The 19,897-nt window shown below is 54.7% G+C and overlaps 1 protein-coding gene across 1 annotated transcript in view; it reads right to left on the minus strand.

The window, feature by feature from the left end:
* Positions 1–1,807: 1,807 nt before the first annotated feature.
* GFRA2 (GDNF family receptor alpha 2) overlaps positions 1,808–19,897 on the minus strand; it is a 90,912-nt gene continuing 72,822 nt past the window's right edge. The window contains exons 5-9 of the mRNA XM_024747761.1: positions 16,128–16,237; positions 15,281–15,421; positions 13,241–13,413; positions 2,923–2,976; positions 1,808–2,018 (exon numbers count right to left, since the gene is read on the minus strand). Coding sequence (XP_024603529.1) covers positions 1,896–2,018; positions 2,923–2,976; positions 13,241–13,413; positions 15,281–15,421; positions 16,128–16,237 — 601 coding nt within the window. The 3' untranslated portion in view covers positions 1,808–1,895. The remainder of the gene's footprint in view (positions 2,019–2,922; positions 2,977–13,240; positions 13,414–15,280; positions 15,422–16,127; positions 16,238–19,897) is intronic.

Below are 19,897 nucleotides of genomic sequence, written 5' to 3' on the forward strand. Positions count from 1 at the left end.
GCACGCGTGCGCACACACACACACACACACACACACTCGGCCAGCAGGCATTCCCCTAGTATTCTCTGAAGGAGAGTCTCTCCAAGAGAATATGGCAGGCCCAATGTCCGGGCACAGCCTGGGTGGCAAACGGAGAAAAAGAGAAAAAGGATGGACTACAATTGTCTTCCTTCTCTGCTGGGACCCAAGAGGCCAGGTCTCTGCCTTCACAATCACATACCTTAAAAAAAAAAACGGAGTCCCAACAGGAAGATACCACCCACCCTACATAGGACAAACTGTGCCGCCTCACAGGGCCACCCAGGCAGCCTTCTAACAAAAACATCTGCAAGATGTGACGTCAGGTTGTCTCCACACCCCCATCCCCATGGCTACTTTCATTCTCTTCCAGTTTGGGACCAACGGGCACCCATCGGTGCTGATTGGGAAGGGAGGGAGGCGATGACAGGTGAACAGCCCGCAGGCTCAGCACAGCTGGGACCTCAGCCCCACTGTCTCCTAACAGGGTTCTATCAACCACACCGAGGACACACGGCAGACACACGTGTGCCCACGCGGACACACATGCCCTCCCAAGGCCCACCAGGAGCCCCCAGGGAAGCAGCCACGAGGTTGGCACTGGGCCAAGAACAAAATAGGGGCAAAGGCACACCCAGAGTGAGGCAGAAGGGCAGACTGCTTCCTAGTACGTTTATTGGAGCCTCTGCTAAGCGTGATATAGATCAGGAACCCTCTTCCACTGCCCAGTCAACCCGACTGGGGCGGGGACACAGGGAGCCAAACTCCTTCGTTTCCCGTCATAGACAACATTATTAAAAAAAATAAACTTTACAGTAATACATTTTCGATCATCTGTTAGGGTATTATTTCATTAGTTTCGTTCCTTCAAAAAAAGGAAAGGAGGGGGAACCACACGATATATGTATACAGATGTGTATATACATATATGTTGAGAAAGGAGCCGTGTAATGTACATACAGTGTGCATACGTCTGGGAAATGAGGAAAGAGAAGAGCGAGGCAGAGAGAAAAGAGTTGGAGAGAGCCGCAGAGACCAGAGTGTGGTGCAGGTAGACGGGCCCCGGTGGTCTTCTCTGCCCCTCTCAGCGCCAGCCCCTCCCTCCCAAGGGAGAACCACCAAATGGACCCAAGAGAAACCAAGGGAGTGGACAAAAAATCATTTCTCTTTGATTTCAAAACTCCCGCCACCAAGCAGGAAGAATCAGCCTTGAGGTGGTATCCAAGTTTTGCTCCCAACCCCCAACGGGATATCCCAGGCAGGCTGGGCTCCCAAGCCCCCTGGAACTGCCCAGCCTCCCAACCTGTGCTACAGTGGAGGTCAAGGGGGCTCAGCACCACACCCCTCCACAGGTCAGATCCAGCCCTCAGAGAAGGGAGGCGAAATAACCTCCCTCCTTGAAGCCAACTGGAGGTGCCGAAGGTACCCAGCTGGACCCCTCGCTGCTCTGCTGCCCGCCGTCCCCCGCCAGCCCCCGGCAGGTCCCCAGAATGGGGAGCTTGAGAAGAGTGGCAGCCATCCTGCCCCAGCCCACGTCCCTTAGGCGGTGGGGATGTCATCCTGTTCTCTCATGTCAGCAGGGTCCAGAGAGGAAAACACCAGGAGAAAGTGAAGGGCATCTCTAGACCCTTGTGCCCTCCTCAGCACTGGGCTTCGCCTGCCAGGGGACCTCTGGGCCAGCTCTTAGGCTGCCCGCCTGCTTGTCTGTTTGGTTTAGAAAAACTTCTCCAGAGAAGAAACCTGGGAGGAGACAGGTTCAGAGACAAGGTGGGAAAAGATTTTTTTTTTTTTTTGCAAGGTGTGTGTGTGTCTGTGTGTGTTTCCATTTTGCCAGGCGGGTGTTCTCGTCCGTGTAGCTTTCGGAAATCTCCCAGAGCCTACAAGGCCAGCTTCAGCATCAGGAAGGAGACAGCGGTCAAGGCAGCCGATGGTCTGGCTCTGCGGGGGCCTGAGTTAGGTTTGACCACCCTTTTATTCCCTGGGATGATACTGGTCGTGAGCTGTGGCCAGGCAGAAGCGGGAACAGAAGCAAAGAGAAGGACAAACAAGTCAGTAGGGCTGGGATCAGGCAAAAAAAAAAAAAAGAATAAAAGACTCTGGAAGTGGAGCACTAAGGCCCCTGCCCTCCTGGTCACCCAGGGGACCCTCTTCGCAGAGCCAGGCTTCCATGGAGCTGGGCTATGCCTCAGCTGACTACTCGGGGAACAAGGCAGCAGCCCCCAGGGCAACAGGCTGCTCTCCCTGCCTGGCTGATGCAGACCAGCGAGGACGGGGATGGTACAAAAATAAAGGAAGAAAGTCCCGGGGTCCACAGGACCTGCTGCTGGAGAGAGGAAGGGAGGGGAGGCAAGGGGTGAAGAGAGAAGCTCCGTTCTCCGGGTTCCTAAGTCTGTTGGAATCCCTCCTCCACGGAGCCTGCACTGCACACCCCTGTCTGAACTCTCTCTCCTTCTGCAGACTCTTTCACTAATTTTACTTCTCCTCTAAGTTATATATATGCTATACATATACATAGTCACAGATCTACTCCTGTGCTGGGGCTCCTTCAAGGAAGGGCCCACGTCCTGTGCCATCATTCCACCTCCTCAATGTCACGGAACCAGCACAGAGCAGGCTGCTGGGAACACCTGTCTTAAAGAGTCGGGAAGGCTTGCCAGGACCTCTGCTCAGAGCAGCCTCTCGCATCTCACCCAAGAGACAAGTAAGGGACCTGGCTGCAACATCTACACCCACCCACCCTCACCCCCAACAGAGTGAGCACCTACCCAGGTCCAGGTGGGCCAGAAGCTCAGCCAGCCCAGTCCATGCAATGGAATCTGGGAGCTTCAAGTCCAAGGCACTCCTGGAAAACAACCCACTCTGGCCCAGCCCCCGGCACTCACCCCCACTCAGGCCCTCACTCACCTCTGTGAAGCACATGCTTAACTCTTTGGAGTTATTGGCCTTCAGCCCCTGCTCCTGTGGGAGAGAAGGCGCTAGTAAGGATGGATCACCGGGGCTGGGTCTCTGGCCGGGCTTTGTCCCATGACTCAGATGAGACGACACATTCCGTGGCCCTGCCGTCCACCCTTGACATCACAGGGTACACGCAAAGAGCGCTAGCAGCACAGAGACCTTTGCCCTTCTCTGACACTCTCAGTGGTTAGGGCTCTTGAGGAAGGGAGTTCTAACTCTGCTCTCCAACTTACAGCCTAATAGAGTAATAAGCCACTCCCGGGTCTGTCTACCATACTCAGAGCTCCTCTTCATGAGGCAGGGACCATGTTTTCTTTCCTCATATAACAGCAGTTCAATAAATGTTATACTCAGTTACTGTTTGTTAACCATCATTCATTAACATGTCTGTGAATGAATGAATGAATGCATGCATGCCACAGATCACAACTAGCATCCCAGTGCCAGCTCCAGAAAAATCATGAGTCCTCATTGGGCTCATGGGGAAGAGAGCTGTGATTGATTAGTGATGTCTGCCACTGGGGCAGGTTAGGCGGACATCTGGCCATGGTGCCAGGTGTTGGCTGTTCCATCCTAAACAGTTGTGTGGCACCTGGGAGCTCTGTGGTCCAGGTGAGGAATGAGGAAGGAAAGCTGGCTTGGTGATGACTCCAGGGTTTTCCACCCCTGGCACAACCACCTGGATGAGGACCAGAGGGTATGTGTGATAAACAGCCCTTTGCTGTCTTCATCATAATAGTGATCCATGGGAACCAGCTGGGAGATGTGATGTTTCTAAACTGGCCTCAAGTGGCTCTGGCCACCAGAAGCAACTAGGAAGCCCAAGAAATTATGCCTAAACCACTGCTCTTGGCCAGAGGTATTAATGATGCCTTGAACATCACAGGCAATCTACCACCCAGGGCATCTGGTCAGCTAAACAAGGCCCCAGCTGTCACATAGAGGCCCCAGCCAAGAGCAGAGTCACTACCGAAGGTAGAAATGTGATCATGGGGACAATGAGTGCAGCCGAGACAGGATCAGGGACTCAACCAAGGAGGATCCTGTATAAGACCTCAGCACCAGTGACTCTGGGTGCCAAGATCTAGCCCAGCCAAGCCACCAACCTGCATCCCTGCAGAAGGGTGTGTGCTCGGAGGCCCTTGTGGACCCAAGGACTGGATTCCACTGCCCAGGACCAAGTGCAGCTCCAAATAGGGCTGTGGGAGGTCACTGCCTGATGGAGCCTGCCCACCCTACCTCAGAGGCTGCGCTGTCACCATTAGCTTACACCTGACTGCCCCCCACCATCCTCACTCAGTCACCTCCCTGAGCAACTCCCAGCCCCAGCTAGGTCCCCACCTATGACATCCTGTAGCCTGTCAGGGTCTGTGCCACGCAGCCCAGCACCTATATTTCCTGGCAGCCTTTCCAGCTCTAACTGTTGCAGGTACAGCAGCCGTGTCTCCGCCCCCTCCAGGGTCCCTGTCCTCTCTGGCACCCCCTCCCACAGTGCTCACTAAACAGGAGGCTATGTGGAATCACAGGCAGAGAGCTGGGGACCCTGGTCCTCCCCACTACCTCAACCAAGAAGCTCCATTTTGACTTGTTTTATATGTTGGAGTGATATACAGAATTATTTTTAAAAATAGTCTGTGGCGGGCTTCCCTGGTGGCGCAGTGGTTGAGAGTCCGCCTGCCGATGCAGGGGACATGGGGTTGTGCCCCAGCCCGGGAAGATCCCACATGTCGCGGAGTGGCTGGGCCCGTGAGCCATGGCCGCTGAGCCCGCGCGTCCGGAGCCTGTGCTCCGCAACGGGAGAGGCCACAACAGTGAGAGGCCTGCGTACCACCAAAAAAAAAAAAAGTCTGTGGCTTAAAAATAAATAAGGTTGAGAAAATAGCTAAACTAGATGACCTCTTGGCCTGAACTTCTGTGACAGGATGCCAGCTCTCAGGGAACCCCAGGTCCTGGACACAGACCTGGACACAACTTAGCCTGGTCAACCACACAGAGAGGAGCCGTGGCGGGAGGACATGGGATCTGAACGCTCAGCTCTGGATCCGCCTGGGACTTGAAAGTCTCCTCTGAAGAGGGAAGACACAGGACGGGGTGTTGGCAAATATTAGATAGGAAGCAAGAGGAAGAGGAGAAGGAGGAAAGGGATAGGAGTAAGAGGAAATGAGAGGAGGAATGAAGTAGAGAAAAAGGGAAAGACAGCACCCAAGGAGACAGGAGCACCAGGTAAGGAAGAGGGGGAGGGAGGGATCATCAGGGGAGGAGAAGGAACAGGAGAGGACCCCTTCATCCCGTCCTCTGACCCATATTATCGCGAGAGAGGGATGCCACCTCCCAGGACCAGGGCCAAAGGAATCCGACCCACTGTGTGGTCTCTGACAGGCCACAGGGACCTGGTGGGGGAAAAGGACTGGGCTCCATGAAGATCAGGACAGGACCCCTCCCCATGCCCCTTCAGCGACCCACCTTGGATCCATCATCCACAGCACTTGCCCAAGCCCTTCTGAACCAATGGCCTTTCCATCTGGCAGACTCCAGGGCTGACCTGCCACACACTGACCACGTGCTGAGTGGCCAGGTGACACACTGGGCTTCCTCTCACTGTCCTCAAGTACTTCCTTCAAGTGCTACAACACCCAGCTTACAGATTTTTGTCCTCAGAGACCCATCCCAGCCTTTCCTTTTTAGACTGCAGGGTCCTAAGCCTTGGTGCTCATCCCCGTGGAACAGCCCCTTGATCCAAGGAAGGACCCCAGAGGCCAGAGCCCAGGGCTCCAGTCTTGGTTCAGCCACTGACCCCCGGCAAATCCCTTCATCTACTGGCACCTCGGTTTCCTCATCTATAAAATAGCGATTGTCAAGCAAACCTCACTGATGCACCGTGAGATACATGAGACTAAAGCTCTGGACAAGTATAAACGCCCCTTAATCCCCAAGCATGATGCAGAGCGAAGCAGCGTTTGCATCCAGTAAACTCCCAGGACTGGGGCTGCAGGGTGAGACTCAGGTCAGCTGGTAGCCTGGGGCTATCCTAGCTCTACCCTGACAGCTCAGCAAGCAAAGCCAGGGAGAAGTCTGGGCCCCAGTGGACCCCTCCACCTGACTTCCAGAAAACACAGAACAGACAGTGAAGGGGTGAAGGCTGCAGTAATCTCCCCCGACAGCAAGCCCAAGACCTCTCCCCCAGTCCTGGGCACACAGAACAGTGTGGGTGTTTGCCAGTCAGCCAACCTTTTCTGAAAGTGGCAGATGGGGGAAGTGCATAGAGAAAGAGGTTCTACTACCTAATGCCCAAGCCTTAGGCTCAAATTCACCGTCTCCTTCACCATTAACTCCCCCCCACACCATTCCCCTGCAGGGGGTTCCGAAGATGAATGAGTCACAGCCCTGCTCACACCCAGATGAGAGAAATAAACACCCACAAGGTCACCTCTGCCCCAGTTCAGCAAATGGGAGGGGGAAGAGGCTCTATCTTCCCCAAGCCCCCCACGGTGCAGCTGTCCTCTGAGGTCACACCCCTCCCCAAGACCACCCTTGATGCCTATCTCACCCGATTATCTCGGTGGCAGGAAGCGAGGATGGCAGCAAAGACAAGGTTCATCCTTCTAGAAATTTCTCTCAGAGGGGCCCTTTGCTCAGGAAGTTAGAAGGAAATTATCGACTTCCTCCTCTTCCTTGCCACCTCTGTCCACACTCCCGAAACTGGGTCTGGCATGTCCAGGTGCCAGGGACAAAGTCCAGTGTTGTCTCTATGGGAAAACCCCTGGCCGGGGCTGGCAGGCCCTCTCCTGTGTCCCCTGCTTCTGTCCCCGGCCCCATCCCCAAATCTCAGTGCCCTTGGGGACCTCCGTCCTGAACACCCCCACCCCCAGTAACACACCTCGCCCTCCTCCACTCCCCACCATCCACTCGTACAACCCCTCTTTTCTTACTTCTGATGACCATCGACTATCACTGACTATTGCAAAAATCTCCTAACAGGTCCCCCAGTCACTCTCCCTCGACAAGTCTCCACCTGCTGTCAGATTAATTTCCCAAATCACACTTGTCATCAGACATCCCTGTTCAGAAGCCTTCAGCGGCCTCTCCACACTCACCAGTTCAACCTGAAAATTAGGTTTGACTCCCCACCCGCTCCTTCCCATATCAGAACCCTGCGTTCTCCCAAACGCATAGCCTGTGTTCCTCTAGGTCAGGGGGAGGCAAACATTTTCTGCAAAGGGCCAGAGAGTAACAATTTTAGACTCTGCCGGCCATCGCGTCAGTCCCAACTTAACTCTGCCTGCAGCATGTGGACAATACATAACAATAGGGTGTGGCCCGTGTTCCAATAAAACTTAATTTATTCAGGTGTGGCCCGTGTTCCAATAAAACTTAATTTATTCAAACAGTCAGCAGGCCAGATTCAGCCGGCAGGACCCGCCCCCCTCCTCAGCTGCCCTGTGCTGTCCTGACTCCCGTCTCTGCTCCCTCCTCGCCCACCCCTCCCAGTTCCACATCTCTGCATCTCCGTGTCCTCAATTCTCTCTGTTCCTCCAGGCCCAGCAGCAGGGTACACCTGGTCCATGAGTCCTGTGCTTCCACTGCCAACCCAAAGCCACCTCCCCGCTCTGCGTCCATAACGCCTTATCCAGCCCCCTGGCGCACCCATCACCTCCTGCCCCATAATTCTCTGAGCGTGCACCCTGTCCCTCCTGCTGGTATGAGGACCAAGGTACCGGCCTCATATGCTGGTCAGCCTCAGTGCCTGGAACAGGGTGACGTGCGGTAAGAATTTACGTTGAATAAATGAGGGAATGCATTGACGGATGAATGAATGAATGAGTACAAGGGAGAGCCAGAGAGAGGGAAGAAAAGAAGGAATGCATCAGCCTCTCAAAGCTTTGAAACGAGCCGAATTTGTAAATCAGAAATATATGCCTAATAGGCATACAGATACACTGACCAACCTCTGGGTCCCGTGCTCTGACAGCTACCGGTCTGCGTGCTGAGTAAGAGACCCGTCCAGGGAACAGGCAGGGGGCTGAGGAGACGGACGTGGCTGCCGGCTGCTGAGCCTGTGGCCGGCATGTGGTGAGGAGGGCTCATGGCAAGCCCTCCAAACTCATTTTTAATTCCCCCAGATGTGATGGGCACTAGCAAGGGTGAGAGCAGAAACTGGCCGGTGGAGACAAGGAAAGCAAAGGAGATTGCGTTACTAGGGCCCCGCAGCCCTGCAGAAGGTGATATGACAGGGTCCAGCAAACTGGCCCAAAGCCACCTGCCGGGAACACCAAGGACACTGGAAACAAACCAAGTCCAGGGAAAGTGGGAACCCACTGCCAGTCTGCCCTGCCCACACTGCACTGCCCCGGTCCAGGTCCCATCTTATGACAAAAGAGCTTTCTATCCAATCCTCCTGCATCTTCACCTTCTTTACCTACTTCTTTACCTTCATACCTCACGGCACACAGAGGGCATCAATGAGAGAGAGGGAAGCTGAATAGAGTTGCCTGCGAGCAACAAAACAGACCGTTTTCTAGAACACAGAGCAGGAAGTTCCCATCAATCCCATGATCGGGAACTCTGGGCTCTTTCTCTTGACCTGTGTGGAGCGCCCACTTGATGCCAGGCACTAAGCACACGGTTATAAGGGCTACCAAGGGGGTGATGCGGTGATCCCCTCCAGGGATGCTTGTCTGGTGCGGGGAGCAGAACACGTGGTGATGGGGGCTGAAGGGAGGCAAAGTGGGAGCCCTAAGCAAAGAGAAGGCAGTTCTGCCAGAGCAGAGTCAGGAGACCACCCAAGAGGTGACATCCAAGTAGGATTCAAAGGCAGAGAGCTGGAAGAGAAGGGAAGGAGTCGCTCAGAGGAACTGACGAGCACAAGGGCCAGCATACTGCTCAGCCTGGCCGTCGGGCCTACACCAGGGGTACCTGATGGGCTTCAGAAACAAAGGACCTTGGATGAGGGTGCAAGACTGATGGCTTCCTGTAGATTCCTCGCTTTAGGGACCACTGGGCAGGAGGGAGGGAATTCACACAAGGGGTGTGTGTGTGTGTAGCAGGGACAGAGGGAGACACTGTTCTGCAGATTCTGCCACACTTTCTCCAAGTTCCAGAGAGCCCCAGACTGGCAGGGCCACCCGGAGAGGGAACCACAGCCAGGAACGGAAGCATATGAGAGCCAGACTCTAGAGAGCGTCAAGGACCACAGACACAGGGCCAACTCGGGGTCTGTCCAGCTCCAGGCTCCTCTCTGGTACCTAAGACACCCACATTTCTGCTCAGCAGCCCCTCGGTGGAGACAAGAGTCCCTCCAATTCCAGACCCTGCCCCACTGTGGGAAAGTCCTTTGGGGGAGCGGATTTGGAGGAAGAGTCAGCACAGCACAGCCAAAAGAAAACTGTCCAGGAGCCGGGGGCCGGGGGTGCTGTGTACAAGCCACTGTCCACACTGGCCTTCCATCCTTTGGGATTTGGGAAGGAGCTCTCAGAGAGCCCACTGATGCTAACATCCAATCACTCATGTGAGGTCCCCACCTGGCTACCATCTCTGGGTCAGTGAAGGAGGTTCCTAAGGCTTCCCCCAGGGTCCACCTGTGGATAAGAAGGAGGATAGAGGTAAGTGATCTTGCCGCTCTCTCCAGGGGTGTCTGGGGTGTGCGGCCTTCCTCTCCCTCCCTCCCTCCCTCGCTCAGCTCCCTGTCTCTGCCCTCACTCGGAGACTCCCTTCTGTGGCCATGGGTTGCTGTCATTCCCAAGGGCCCCACAAGGGCCACCACAGAGCCCTTCCAAGCTAGCAGAGCTGAGGGAGGGGGCACGGGCTGGGGAGGGACAGACCACCCACACCAGCCTCCAGCCAAGCTGAGGGCAGGGACGCAGGCTTATTCCCTCTGCACGCCCAGCACCTGGCACAGAGTAGTAGGTGCTCATTTAAAAGACCGCAATTAGGGCTTTCCTGGTGGCGCAGTGGTTGAAAGTCTGCCTGCCGATGCAGGGGACACGGGTTCGTGCCCCGGTCCGGGAAGATCCCACATGCCACAGAGCAACTAAGCCTGTGCGCCACAACTACTGAAGCCCACGCGTGCTCTGCAACAAGAGAAGCCACCGCAATGAGAAGCAAGAGTAGCCCCCGCACGCCACAACTAGAGAAAGCCCGCGCACAGCAACAAAGACCCAACGCTGCCAAAAATAAAATTAAAATAAAGAAATATTTTTAAATGAAAGAATAAAAAAAATAAAAGACCGTAATTAAAACAGAATCAGAGGCCCTTTCCTTTCAGTTTCTGTGAGAAAGAACGGGAGTATGAGGGTGATGGTGGGTGGGTCCCTCTGAGGGTCTGCTTCTCTTCCATTCCTCCTGGGAGGTCCGCCCCTGCTGTCCCACCCAGAGTGACTTAGTCAACACATCTGAGTGGACGGACCCTGGGGCCAGGCCTGGGGGAGCCCCCTGCCAGACAGCCCTCCAGGATTCAAAACACCTATCATGTGTGTAAGGTTCCTCACATACGTCATCTCTCATACAGATCGTGTGTTAACCCCACTAGAATCAAACCAAGTGTAAGACAAGCCCCCAGATGGTGAGTCTGCAGAAAACCAGGCTGGGGCTGAAAGAAACCAGGCGATGGTTTAGAAAACCACTGGAGGGAAACAGCGAGGGGGCAAAAGGGAGTCAGAGTCATCAGGCACTAAGGGGGCTGCGGGGGGCATGAGACCAGGGCTTTGAACTTCTCCACGTCCACAGTGACTCTGTGGGAGTATTAGGAAGGGTCCGCAGCCCCTGATGAGTGGGCATCTCCCCAGTGAGCCAGTCCCAAGGGGCTGGGGAGGAAGGTTGGCAGTGCCCAGAGAGACCACGCCAGAGCCTGGTCACCTGACAGGTGGCACAGCCCTGACCGGCCGAGCTGCCCACCACTCTAGCATGAAATTGAACTGGCAACCGTCTGTGGAGTGGCCCCCGAGCCCCGCCAGCAGCCGCTGAAGCGTGTTGAGTGTAATTAGAAGCCACCCAGGGGTGACACGGGCACCTCAGCCCAAATCAGGAGGGGCGGCCTAATGGAGGGGAGCGGGGCATGGAGGAGCCCACGCTGGGCCTGACCTGAAGGCACTTGGAGGTCAGCTGTTACAGCCCACCGGGAAGGGAAGGGGGAGTGGGCTTCCCAACCAGGACGGGCACCAGCAAGGTGTGCCCGGGGCGACCTGGACACCTCTGCCAGGCCCCATCCCTGCTCAGGTCTCATGCCAGCACTCTGAAAGCCCACTGCTCTTCATCTCTGGCTGTACTGAGGTTATATTGACCATCAAAAATTGTATCTATTTGCGAATTCTCTGGTGGTCCCGTGGTTAGGACTCTGCGCTTCCACTGCAGTTGCCCGGTTCGATCCCTGGTTGGGGAATTAAGATCCCTCAAGCCGAGCGGCACGGCCAGAAAAAAAAAAAAAAAGTATATTTTTAAGATGCACAATCCAATATACATAAATATTGTAAAATACTCACCACGAGTCAATCAACACATCCATCACTTCACACTTCTACCATCTTCTTTTTTTGCTTTTTTTTTTTTTTTGCACTGAGAACACTTAAGGGCTATACAAATTTCAAGTACACAGTACAACACTGTCAACTACAGTCACATCACTGTAACCAGGTCTCCAGGACTTACTCATCTTGCAAGACTGAAACTTCATAGTGAGTGCTCACCCACGAGCCTGCCCCACTCAGACTGGCATCTTCATTGCCACATGCAGCCAGGCCTGTTCCCCCAGTCCCCAAACCTATGCTCACGTTGTGCTCTCACTGGCTGGACTCCAGACCCCACCCCTCCTTAGCAATTCCAGCCCCAATTCCTGCCTGAAACATCCCCTTATCCCCACCACCTCACCCTCACTGTTTCCCCCCTCCTCTGTTTTCCCTGATATTCTGCACAAGGTCTTCTTAGTGTGTTTATGAGTATATATGAGTGTGTGTGAGAGAGAGTGTGTATGAGTGTGGGGGGGGGGGCACGTTCTGATTAGAACCAACATCTTAAGCAAAGGATCTACTGTAGCAAATGGTGTGACAGCATGAGGATAGCTCAGCAGAGAGAAAGGCTGAGTGGGGAACCCTGTGATGTGTCTCCACAATGCCACCCACGTGGTCTCCTCTTGTGGCACTGACCGCAGCCCACGTCTGGTGCTTGCTGAACTGTCTGACCCTCGACAAGACCACAAGGACCACAAGACACAGGACTGCATCAGCCTCATTCACCAGTGTCTCCCTAGCATCTCACATAAGACGTCGAACACAATGCATGCATGACACACATTGGATGGATGGATGGATGGATGCATGGATGGATGCACGGACAAACAAATGAAAATCACAGGTTTTGGAATCAGATGTAGGTTTGAAATCTTATTCCACCACTAACCAGCTGTGTGACCTTGGGTGTGTCGCCTAACACCCCTGGGCTAGTTTCCTGCGCGTACAACAAGAATCCCAACAGGTCATGGTGTGAGAATCAATGAAATAGGTAGAGTCTACTAGCGCAGTACCCAGTAGTTAGTACCCAGTAAATAGGTAGAGTCTACTAGCGCAGTACCCAGTAGTTAGTACCCAGTAAATAGGTAGAGTCTACTAGCGCAGTACCCAGTAGTTAGTACCCAGTAAATAGGTAGAGTCTACTAGCGCAGTACCCAGTAGTTAGTACCCAGTAAATAGGTAGAGTCTACTAGCGCAGTACCCAGTAGTTAGTACCCAGTAAATAGGTAGAGTCTACTAGCGCAGTACCCAGTAGTTAGTACCCAGTAAATAGGTAGAGTCTACTAGCGCAGTACCCAGTAATACTTGTCGCCTAACAAGTAGTTAGTACCCAGTAAATAGGTAGAGTCTACTAGCGCAGTACCCAGTAATTAGTACCCAGTAAATAGGTAGAGTCTACTAGCGCAGTACCCAGTAGTTAGTACCCAGTAAATAGGTAGAGTCTACTAGCACAGTACCCAGTAATTAGTAGATGGTTAGTAAATGGTAACCATTCCATTTCTCCGGCACCCCCGTGGTATCTAGTGCAATCCTGTGACAGAACAGGTGTCTGATACTTGCAAGGTGATAGTTAGTGAATTAATCATGGAAAACTAGCCCCCATCAGCTCTTCCTGCCTCTTGGGTCCTGATCCAAAGGGAGGAACTTGCGCGCCCCGTCCCTGGTCCCCAGGCTGTAATTTCCCACCTCGCCTCTGGCATCAGGTGCTTCTCTAAGCCCTCAGACTGCCCCGGCTCCGTTTCCCCAGCGGCAGAGCTGCATCCCCTCACCTGGACAGATGTGCAGGTAGTGATGACGCTGGTCCCCAGGCTGGTGCTATCACTGAGGTCATCTGGCAAAGAAGGCGTTTTCTCTACCCGAGGGGCCTGCGTGGCCTGGAATGAGGGGTTTTTAGGGGACAGGTTCACATCTGTGCCATTGCCAAAGGCCTGGATGGCGTTCCCTGTGGGGAAAGAGAGCAGGAGACACAGAGAAATCAGGGGCCCCTCCATCACTCTGCCCCTTGCCATCCCAAACTTGACCTTCCCTGTGATAGCCCAGAGCTGGAGGTGGGGTGGAACTCGTCCAAACTAACTTGGCTGAAGCTCCCTTTCAGATAGCTACCAAGGTCTCATATTGAGAGAATAAAAGAGCAGGAGGGAAGTTGAAAAAGAGAAACCGGAATAAAGGAAATGTACCGGATGTGGAATGAAGAGGAAAACAGGAGGAGAAGTGGGGTGTGGGGAGCCGGGAGGCGAGGGGCAGGCTGTGCCCAGGGCGCAAGCCCACCTTCTCTGTGGCATTCAGTATTGCAGACCACCACGCTCACGTGGACCCCCGACGTAGTCCCCTCCCCAGGTGGCCTCATCCACCCCCCACTCAGTCAGTTACACTAATCCACTCAGGACCAACTAATGGGACCTCTTGGACAAAACTGCGTCCCCAAGCCAAGAGCCTACATGAAGCTCCAAGTCCCAGGTGCACTTCAAGTTCATCATGTCACCACCGGAACTAAGCACCACTCCCTCCACTGCAACATTGCCTCCCGCTGCGTTTCCAGTCCTGACGGTGACATCTTTCTCCACCCAAGTCTCCCACGTCAGAAACCTGGGTTACTCAGGACACTTCCCTAACCACCTGCTTGCCATCAACCAAGGCCACCTCCCCACTCCACCCCCCGCCGCTGCTCTGGATCAGTGGGTGCTGTCCTTTCCCGAGAGCACCTACAACAACCTCTAGCGGACTCTGTGTTGGGTCACCTGTGCGAACCACATCCCTACCCCCACCCCCTCCACACCAGAACCAGGGAGTGAGCCTTCCGAACTCAGATCTGACCATGGCACCACCTGTCAACACCCCTTCAGCGAGCTTCACACCACCTCCGCCACCTGCAGGACCCTAAGATCCAAACGCCTTCAGATCTGCAAGGGCCCTCACCGGGAGGACTCTCTCCACCTGTCCAGGTGACCCTGGGCATCCTTATGCAGTGTGGCAAGGCTAAGTGGTCTGCAGTTCCTGAAACCCACCTCTGCCCAGAGCAGACGAGCAGGTCCTCCCTGCCCCTTCAGCTGACCGGTGGCCAGTGATCCCCAAGTGGGTCTGAGATGCCTTCAGGGCGCCCCTCCTCCAGGCTGACTTGGGCAGCCCCACCCTGGGCTTCTGCAGACCCCTCTGCAGACCTCCACCCTAACACGGTTCCTCCCCCACCGTACTGTGATGGCTGTGACGGTGCACCTCCTTCAGAGGGTGAGCTGCTCAATGACAAGCACTGTGACTTCCACCTCTAAGCCCCCCGTGCTGTCAGAAAGGCAGGATGGACAGATGGACGGAAGGAAGAAAAGAGGGCAGGAAAGCGGGAGGAGGTCTCCAGGTGGGTGTGGATAGCGAGGGGGTCAGACTAGAAAGACCAGGCAGGCAGAGCTTGTGGCTGACCTTTCCTTCTCTCTAGCCTTCGGGTTAGGAGTTTGATGACACTCCAATTCCAAGGGGAAATCGATCCTTAAAGGGAAAAGTGACAGATGCTAATACCTCACCCCAGGGCTGTGTCTGAAGGAACCTGGCTGAGACTGTCAGGATCACAGACCAGAAACCTTCGGCCTTGACTCGACATAGGTGGAAGGCCTCCAGTGGCCTCCGGACAGCTCCGGGGTGAATCTCCGAGAGCACAAAACCTATGGTCTCCGCAGGCAACCCCCCTGCTGGAGAAGCCCTGCAGGCGTCACTGGCCACTGCAAGGGGAAGGAGGGAATGGCCAGGCAGAGCTCCAGGGCCCCCTGAGATAGGAGGGGTTGGGGGTGGCTGCTGGCTGCGGAGGACGTGGCAGGACTCACGGAGGCACGGGTTCTCGGTGAAGTCCCTCAGGAACTTCTCACACTCCTCCTCCATGTTTCCGCTCCCACGACAACTGCACCAGGGGGACACCACGATGCCAGTGGGGCTGGAGTCCACGTAGTTAGGTGTTATATCGAACCCTAGGCAGGGAGAAAGGGAGGCAAAGGAGACAGGAACAGTAAGCCTTCCCCTTGGGCCCCCAGACCCCAGGCCCATCAGAGAAGAGGCTTCGGACACCCCCCTCCCTCCCATCCACCTGCCCCTCAACATGCATATATCCCAGCTCACATTCCAAACCACGGGGGTCAGCAGGGGTCATGGCATAAAGGACAGACCAGGGCGGCAGAGGGGATACCCAGGAGCACCCCCACCCCCGCACCCAAGAGCACGGCCCCTTGCTTTCTCTTTCGCCAACAAGCAGAGCATGTGTCCTCCAGTCAGGGAGGCTAAGGCTCTCTCTTGGGTTTGGATCCCAGTGCCAACGTTGACCAGCAGGGTGAACCTGCACATGTTACTTAGCTTCCCCAAGCCTCAGTTTTCCCATCTGTAAAATGGAGCCCCACCCCCTGCCTAGTAAGGGCTGCCGTGAGACTTAAATAAGACAGTCCATGTAAACTGCTTAGCACAGCGTCTGGAATGTGGCACAATGAATGTTACCCTTTCTTCTTATTTTGGAAGCTCCTAAGGCTCCAGGGGCCTCCTCCCCCATGATAAAGCTCTGGCTCCCATCACAGCAGAAAGGGGCCAGCTCAGGCTGTCCACCCGCCAGCCCTGAGCTGGGCCTCAGTCCCTAACTGAGCCTGGGGCAGCCGGGAGCCACCGAGAGCCCGGGTGGGGGCAGCTTACCGATCATGCCCGCGTAGGAGCCCAGACACGCCTGGTAATTGTCGGTGGGGCAGCTGGTGAGCGTCCGGTAGGAGGCACGACAGTTGGCGTGGAAGTCTGCCAGCCGGGACCTGGGATCAAGAGAAGACCCATCGGACAGCAAGTTAGTCTGGCGGCCCTCCCGCTTCCCCGGCGGCAGAGCGGCTCCTCCACAGCCTCCCAGGGCGGGAAGAAGCCAGGAAGACAGAGAGGAGGAAGAGAGAGGGAAAGAAGCTTGGAGGGCTTTAGGCTAGGAGCTCCTTGAGGACAGGACTTCCTGGAGACCCAGGCACCCAGGTTAGGCAAGGCCTGCTCTGAATGGGTCTCTCCGTCGGAGGAACACAGAGGGAACCAGGGTGGGTTTACTGAGAATGCCTGGGACCCAGGCAGGAAGGCCAGGTCCTGCTTCCTGCTCAACCCACTCCTGGTGACCTTTCCCAAGTCCTCCAACACAGCACCACTGCCACTCACAGAATGAGTACAATAATCCCCGCCCAGCCACTTCATAGAATCCGTCTGGGGGTCAAAGGGGACAGCCCCCAGGGAGGTTAAAGAAAGAGTCCGCCTAGGACGAGACATCCCCTGGGCATTCCTGACCCACCTCTTCTGCATCAAATCAGAGCAAAGCCTCCCCTGCCGTCCCTCCACCAGCTTCCCCAATCCTGCAAGGCAGAATCAGCCTTTTCTTCCCCTGGTGATGTAATCTGTCATCACCCGTTCCTCTCTGTCAGTGCAGATAAAGCAGCTTTGGAATGACCTGCACACAGCTCTGTGCTCCCCACTCGACCATGAGCTGCCTGAAGGCATCTGCTGTCTGACCCGGTCTGTCTCCAGCCCCCAGTACCTGGATGCAGCGGTCACAGGGAGCCCAGGGCACCCAAGTCCAACCTGCAGAGCAATTCCCGCTCCTTCTTCCTGCCTTAGCACCCTGGCCCCAGGCTGTTACCATCAATCAGCCCAGGCCACCGCCCACCTCCCCACCCACTGGGGCTTCCTATAGGCGAGTGCCCTTTGCCACAAGGTCCTCGCCATCATATCCCGAGTGTCTTACAGCAGCTGCATGCAGCAAGTACCAAGGTCTTGTTCACTGGTGTTTTCCCAGTGATGGGCACATAGTAGGACCTCTACAATACGGGCTCGGTAAGAACTACTACAGTAGCCACAGGAAGGACCAGAACCCAGGCCATCTGCCTCCCTGCCCAAGCTCTGTCCATACCGTGAGGTACCTCACAAAGCCATCCCAAAGGTCACCCCGAATTCAGCTCCCCTGCTTCTCCACTGGAACTCTGTCCATATCAGGAAGGAGCAGATAGAGAAAAAGACAAGAAGTTGAGAGAGACCAGGATAGCCTAAGAGGAACGCTCTCAACACAGAGGCGTCTCCTTGGGTCCTACCTGGTTTCCCTGGAGGCCCCACAGTCCCGGAAGAGGGGGTTTAGGAGAACGAGGAAGCTCTCCAGAGTGATTTGACCCCAAAGAGACCTTGGGTGTCCCTGGATCCTTGCAGCCCGCAGAGGCAGCTAGGTGCTGGAGATGGAAGGTGAGCTCCCAGCTGAGAGCTGGGGGCGAGGTCTCACTTCAGCTCCGCCCCATCTTGCTGCGAGACCTCAGATGAGTCCTTGCTTCTTGGGGACCCATGTGCCTTATTTATCCAATGAATAAAAAGGACTTTCTGTACGTTTAAATATGGTGGAAACGGTCAATTTTATGTTGTGTGTAATTGACCACGATAAAAACGTGACTTAAGAAGAGGTCCTTTCACATCCACCTTTTACCAAGTAATCCTCACAGAAACTTTGCCAAGATCTGCCAAGCAGTTGTTATCACCATCCTCCTTCACAGAGGAGGAAGTTGAGCCTTAGAGAAGCTGAATAACTTCCCCAAGACCCCAGAGCTTCCGAGCAGCAGAACCAAGACTCCAGCCCAGAACCCCAACAATAAAGGCCACCCCTTCCGGCAGGTCCTCCACCCACATCCTGCTCCTCTATAAAAGTATCTCGTCCTCCATAGGAAAAGAGAAGGAAAGCTGCAGTGTCTCCGCCCTCCTTCCTGCCCGTAAATCATACCCTCTATTGCCTCACCACCCAGTCCCCAAAACAGGGAAAAGCAGCATTTCCAACCAAGCCCCCAGCCCCTGCAGAATGACACTTGGGGGCTTCGCTGGTGGCACAGTGGTTGAGAGTCCGCCTGCCAATGCAGGAGACGTGGGTTGGTAACATTTGGTCTTGAATGGCCAGACCGGAGTCTGTCCTGCTCCATGAACTAGCAAATGAATGAAGGTCAATGAGAGATGGTCTCTGCCCACACCCCGGACCTCCAGAGACCTGTCAGGGAGCCAGGAGGGGACACAGACTTAATAGGTAAAGGAGACTGGGAGGCCAACAGACCAAAATCTCTCAGCAGCTATCGTGGGTTGAATTGTGTCACCCAAAGAGCTAGGTCCTCATCCTTGGTACCCGTGAACGTGACCTTACTCAGAAATAAGCTCTTTGCAGATGTAACCAAGATGAGGTCACGGTGGATTAGGGTGGGCCCCCAACCCAGTGTCTGGTGTCCTTATAAGAAGAAGAGAAGAGACACAGACACAGAGTGAGAATGCATGTGAAGATCAAGGAAGCATTTGGAGTGAGGCGCCTACAAGTCCAGGAACGCCAGAGATTGCCGGCAACACCAGAAGCTAAGAGGAAGGCATGGAACAGGTTCTCCCTTCAAGGCTTCACAGGGAGCACAGACCTGCCAACACCTTGATTTTGGACTTCTGGCCTCCAGAATTGTGAAAAAATCAGTGTCACCTAGTTGTGGCACTCTGTTACAGCAGCTAGGGAAATGAATACAGCACCTTCAAAGATTTCACTGTTTGTTTTGGCCAAATGTCTGCCTCCAGAAGGAGCCAAGGGGCTGTGGTCAGGCCCTGCAGTGAGGAGGACCACAGGGGTCAGCGTGAAGCCACATCCGAGCTCCTGCAGGGTATGGGGCTGCAAGATTACAAGCAGAGCTGCTGGGTACCATCTCCTCCCCACCAAAGAGACATTTTAATAGGATCTCTCAGCCAAAATACAGGAGTCCATTCTAATGTCATTTGATCACACAGAGAGCCCAAGCCCCTCCTACTACCTCCCCAATGCTCACTGTCAGTCCAGCCCGTGAAGCCCTTTCTGCCCCTCCAGCCACATGGACTTTGTCCACCTCTGTATTCCAGCTACACATATGGTCTGGACCAGTCAATTTCATACTTAATTGCATGCAGACTTACTGATATTGCCCTGTTTGCTCTCTCCAACTGGAACACATGTTCCCAAAGTGGCAGACTCTACTGATTTCTTCACCCATATCCTCCAAACCCCTTCGGGCAAGTGGTAGATATCCATTCATCTTTTCTCCAAATACGTATTGAGGCCCTGCCATGTGACTGACAGACTAAGGATGGGAATGGCACGCATGTCAGTGCAATGTCAGGAAGGTAATTCCAGCTGACGGGGTCAGGGCTCCACAGAGGTCACTGCCGGCTCACCATCCCGGAGGAGCAGACCACCTGCTGCAGCAGACCTGAGAGCCCAGCTCCATCCTCCCGGAAGCTCACCTCCCTTCTGCAAGTCTGGTTCTCCAATCACTGACATTAAGAACCTCAAGGATCTTGCTGTCCTCACCATCCATGAGGCTTCTTAAAATATCACTGGGTCCCAGGCTGGAGACGGAGGGAACGTGTGAAAATGGGAGTATGATGCCCTCAGAGACAGACAAGGTCATCCAGAG

The sequence above is a fragment of the Neophocaena asiaeorientalis genome, unplaced genomic scaffold (assembly GCF_003031525.2).
Source record: "Neophocaena asiaeorientalis asiaeorientalis breed wild unplaced genomic scaffold, Neophocaena_asiaeorientalis_V1.1 scaffold429, whole genome shotgun sequence".
Classification (NCBI taxonomy): Eukaryota; Metazoa; Chordata; class Mammalia; order Artiodactyla; family Phocoenidae; genus Neophocaena; species Neophocaena asiaeorientalis.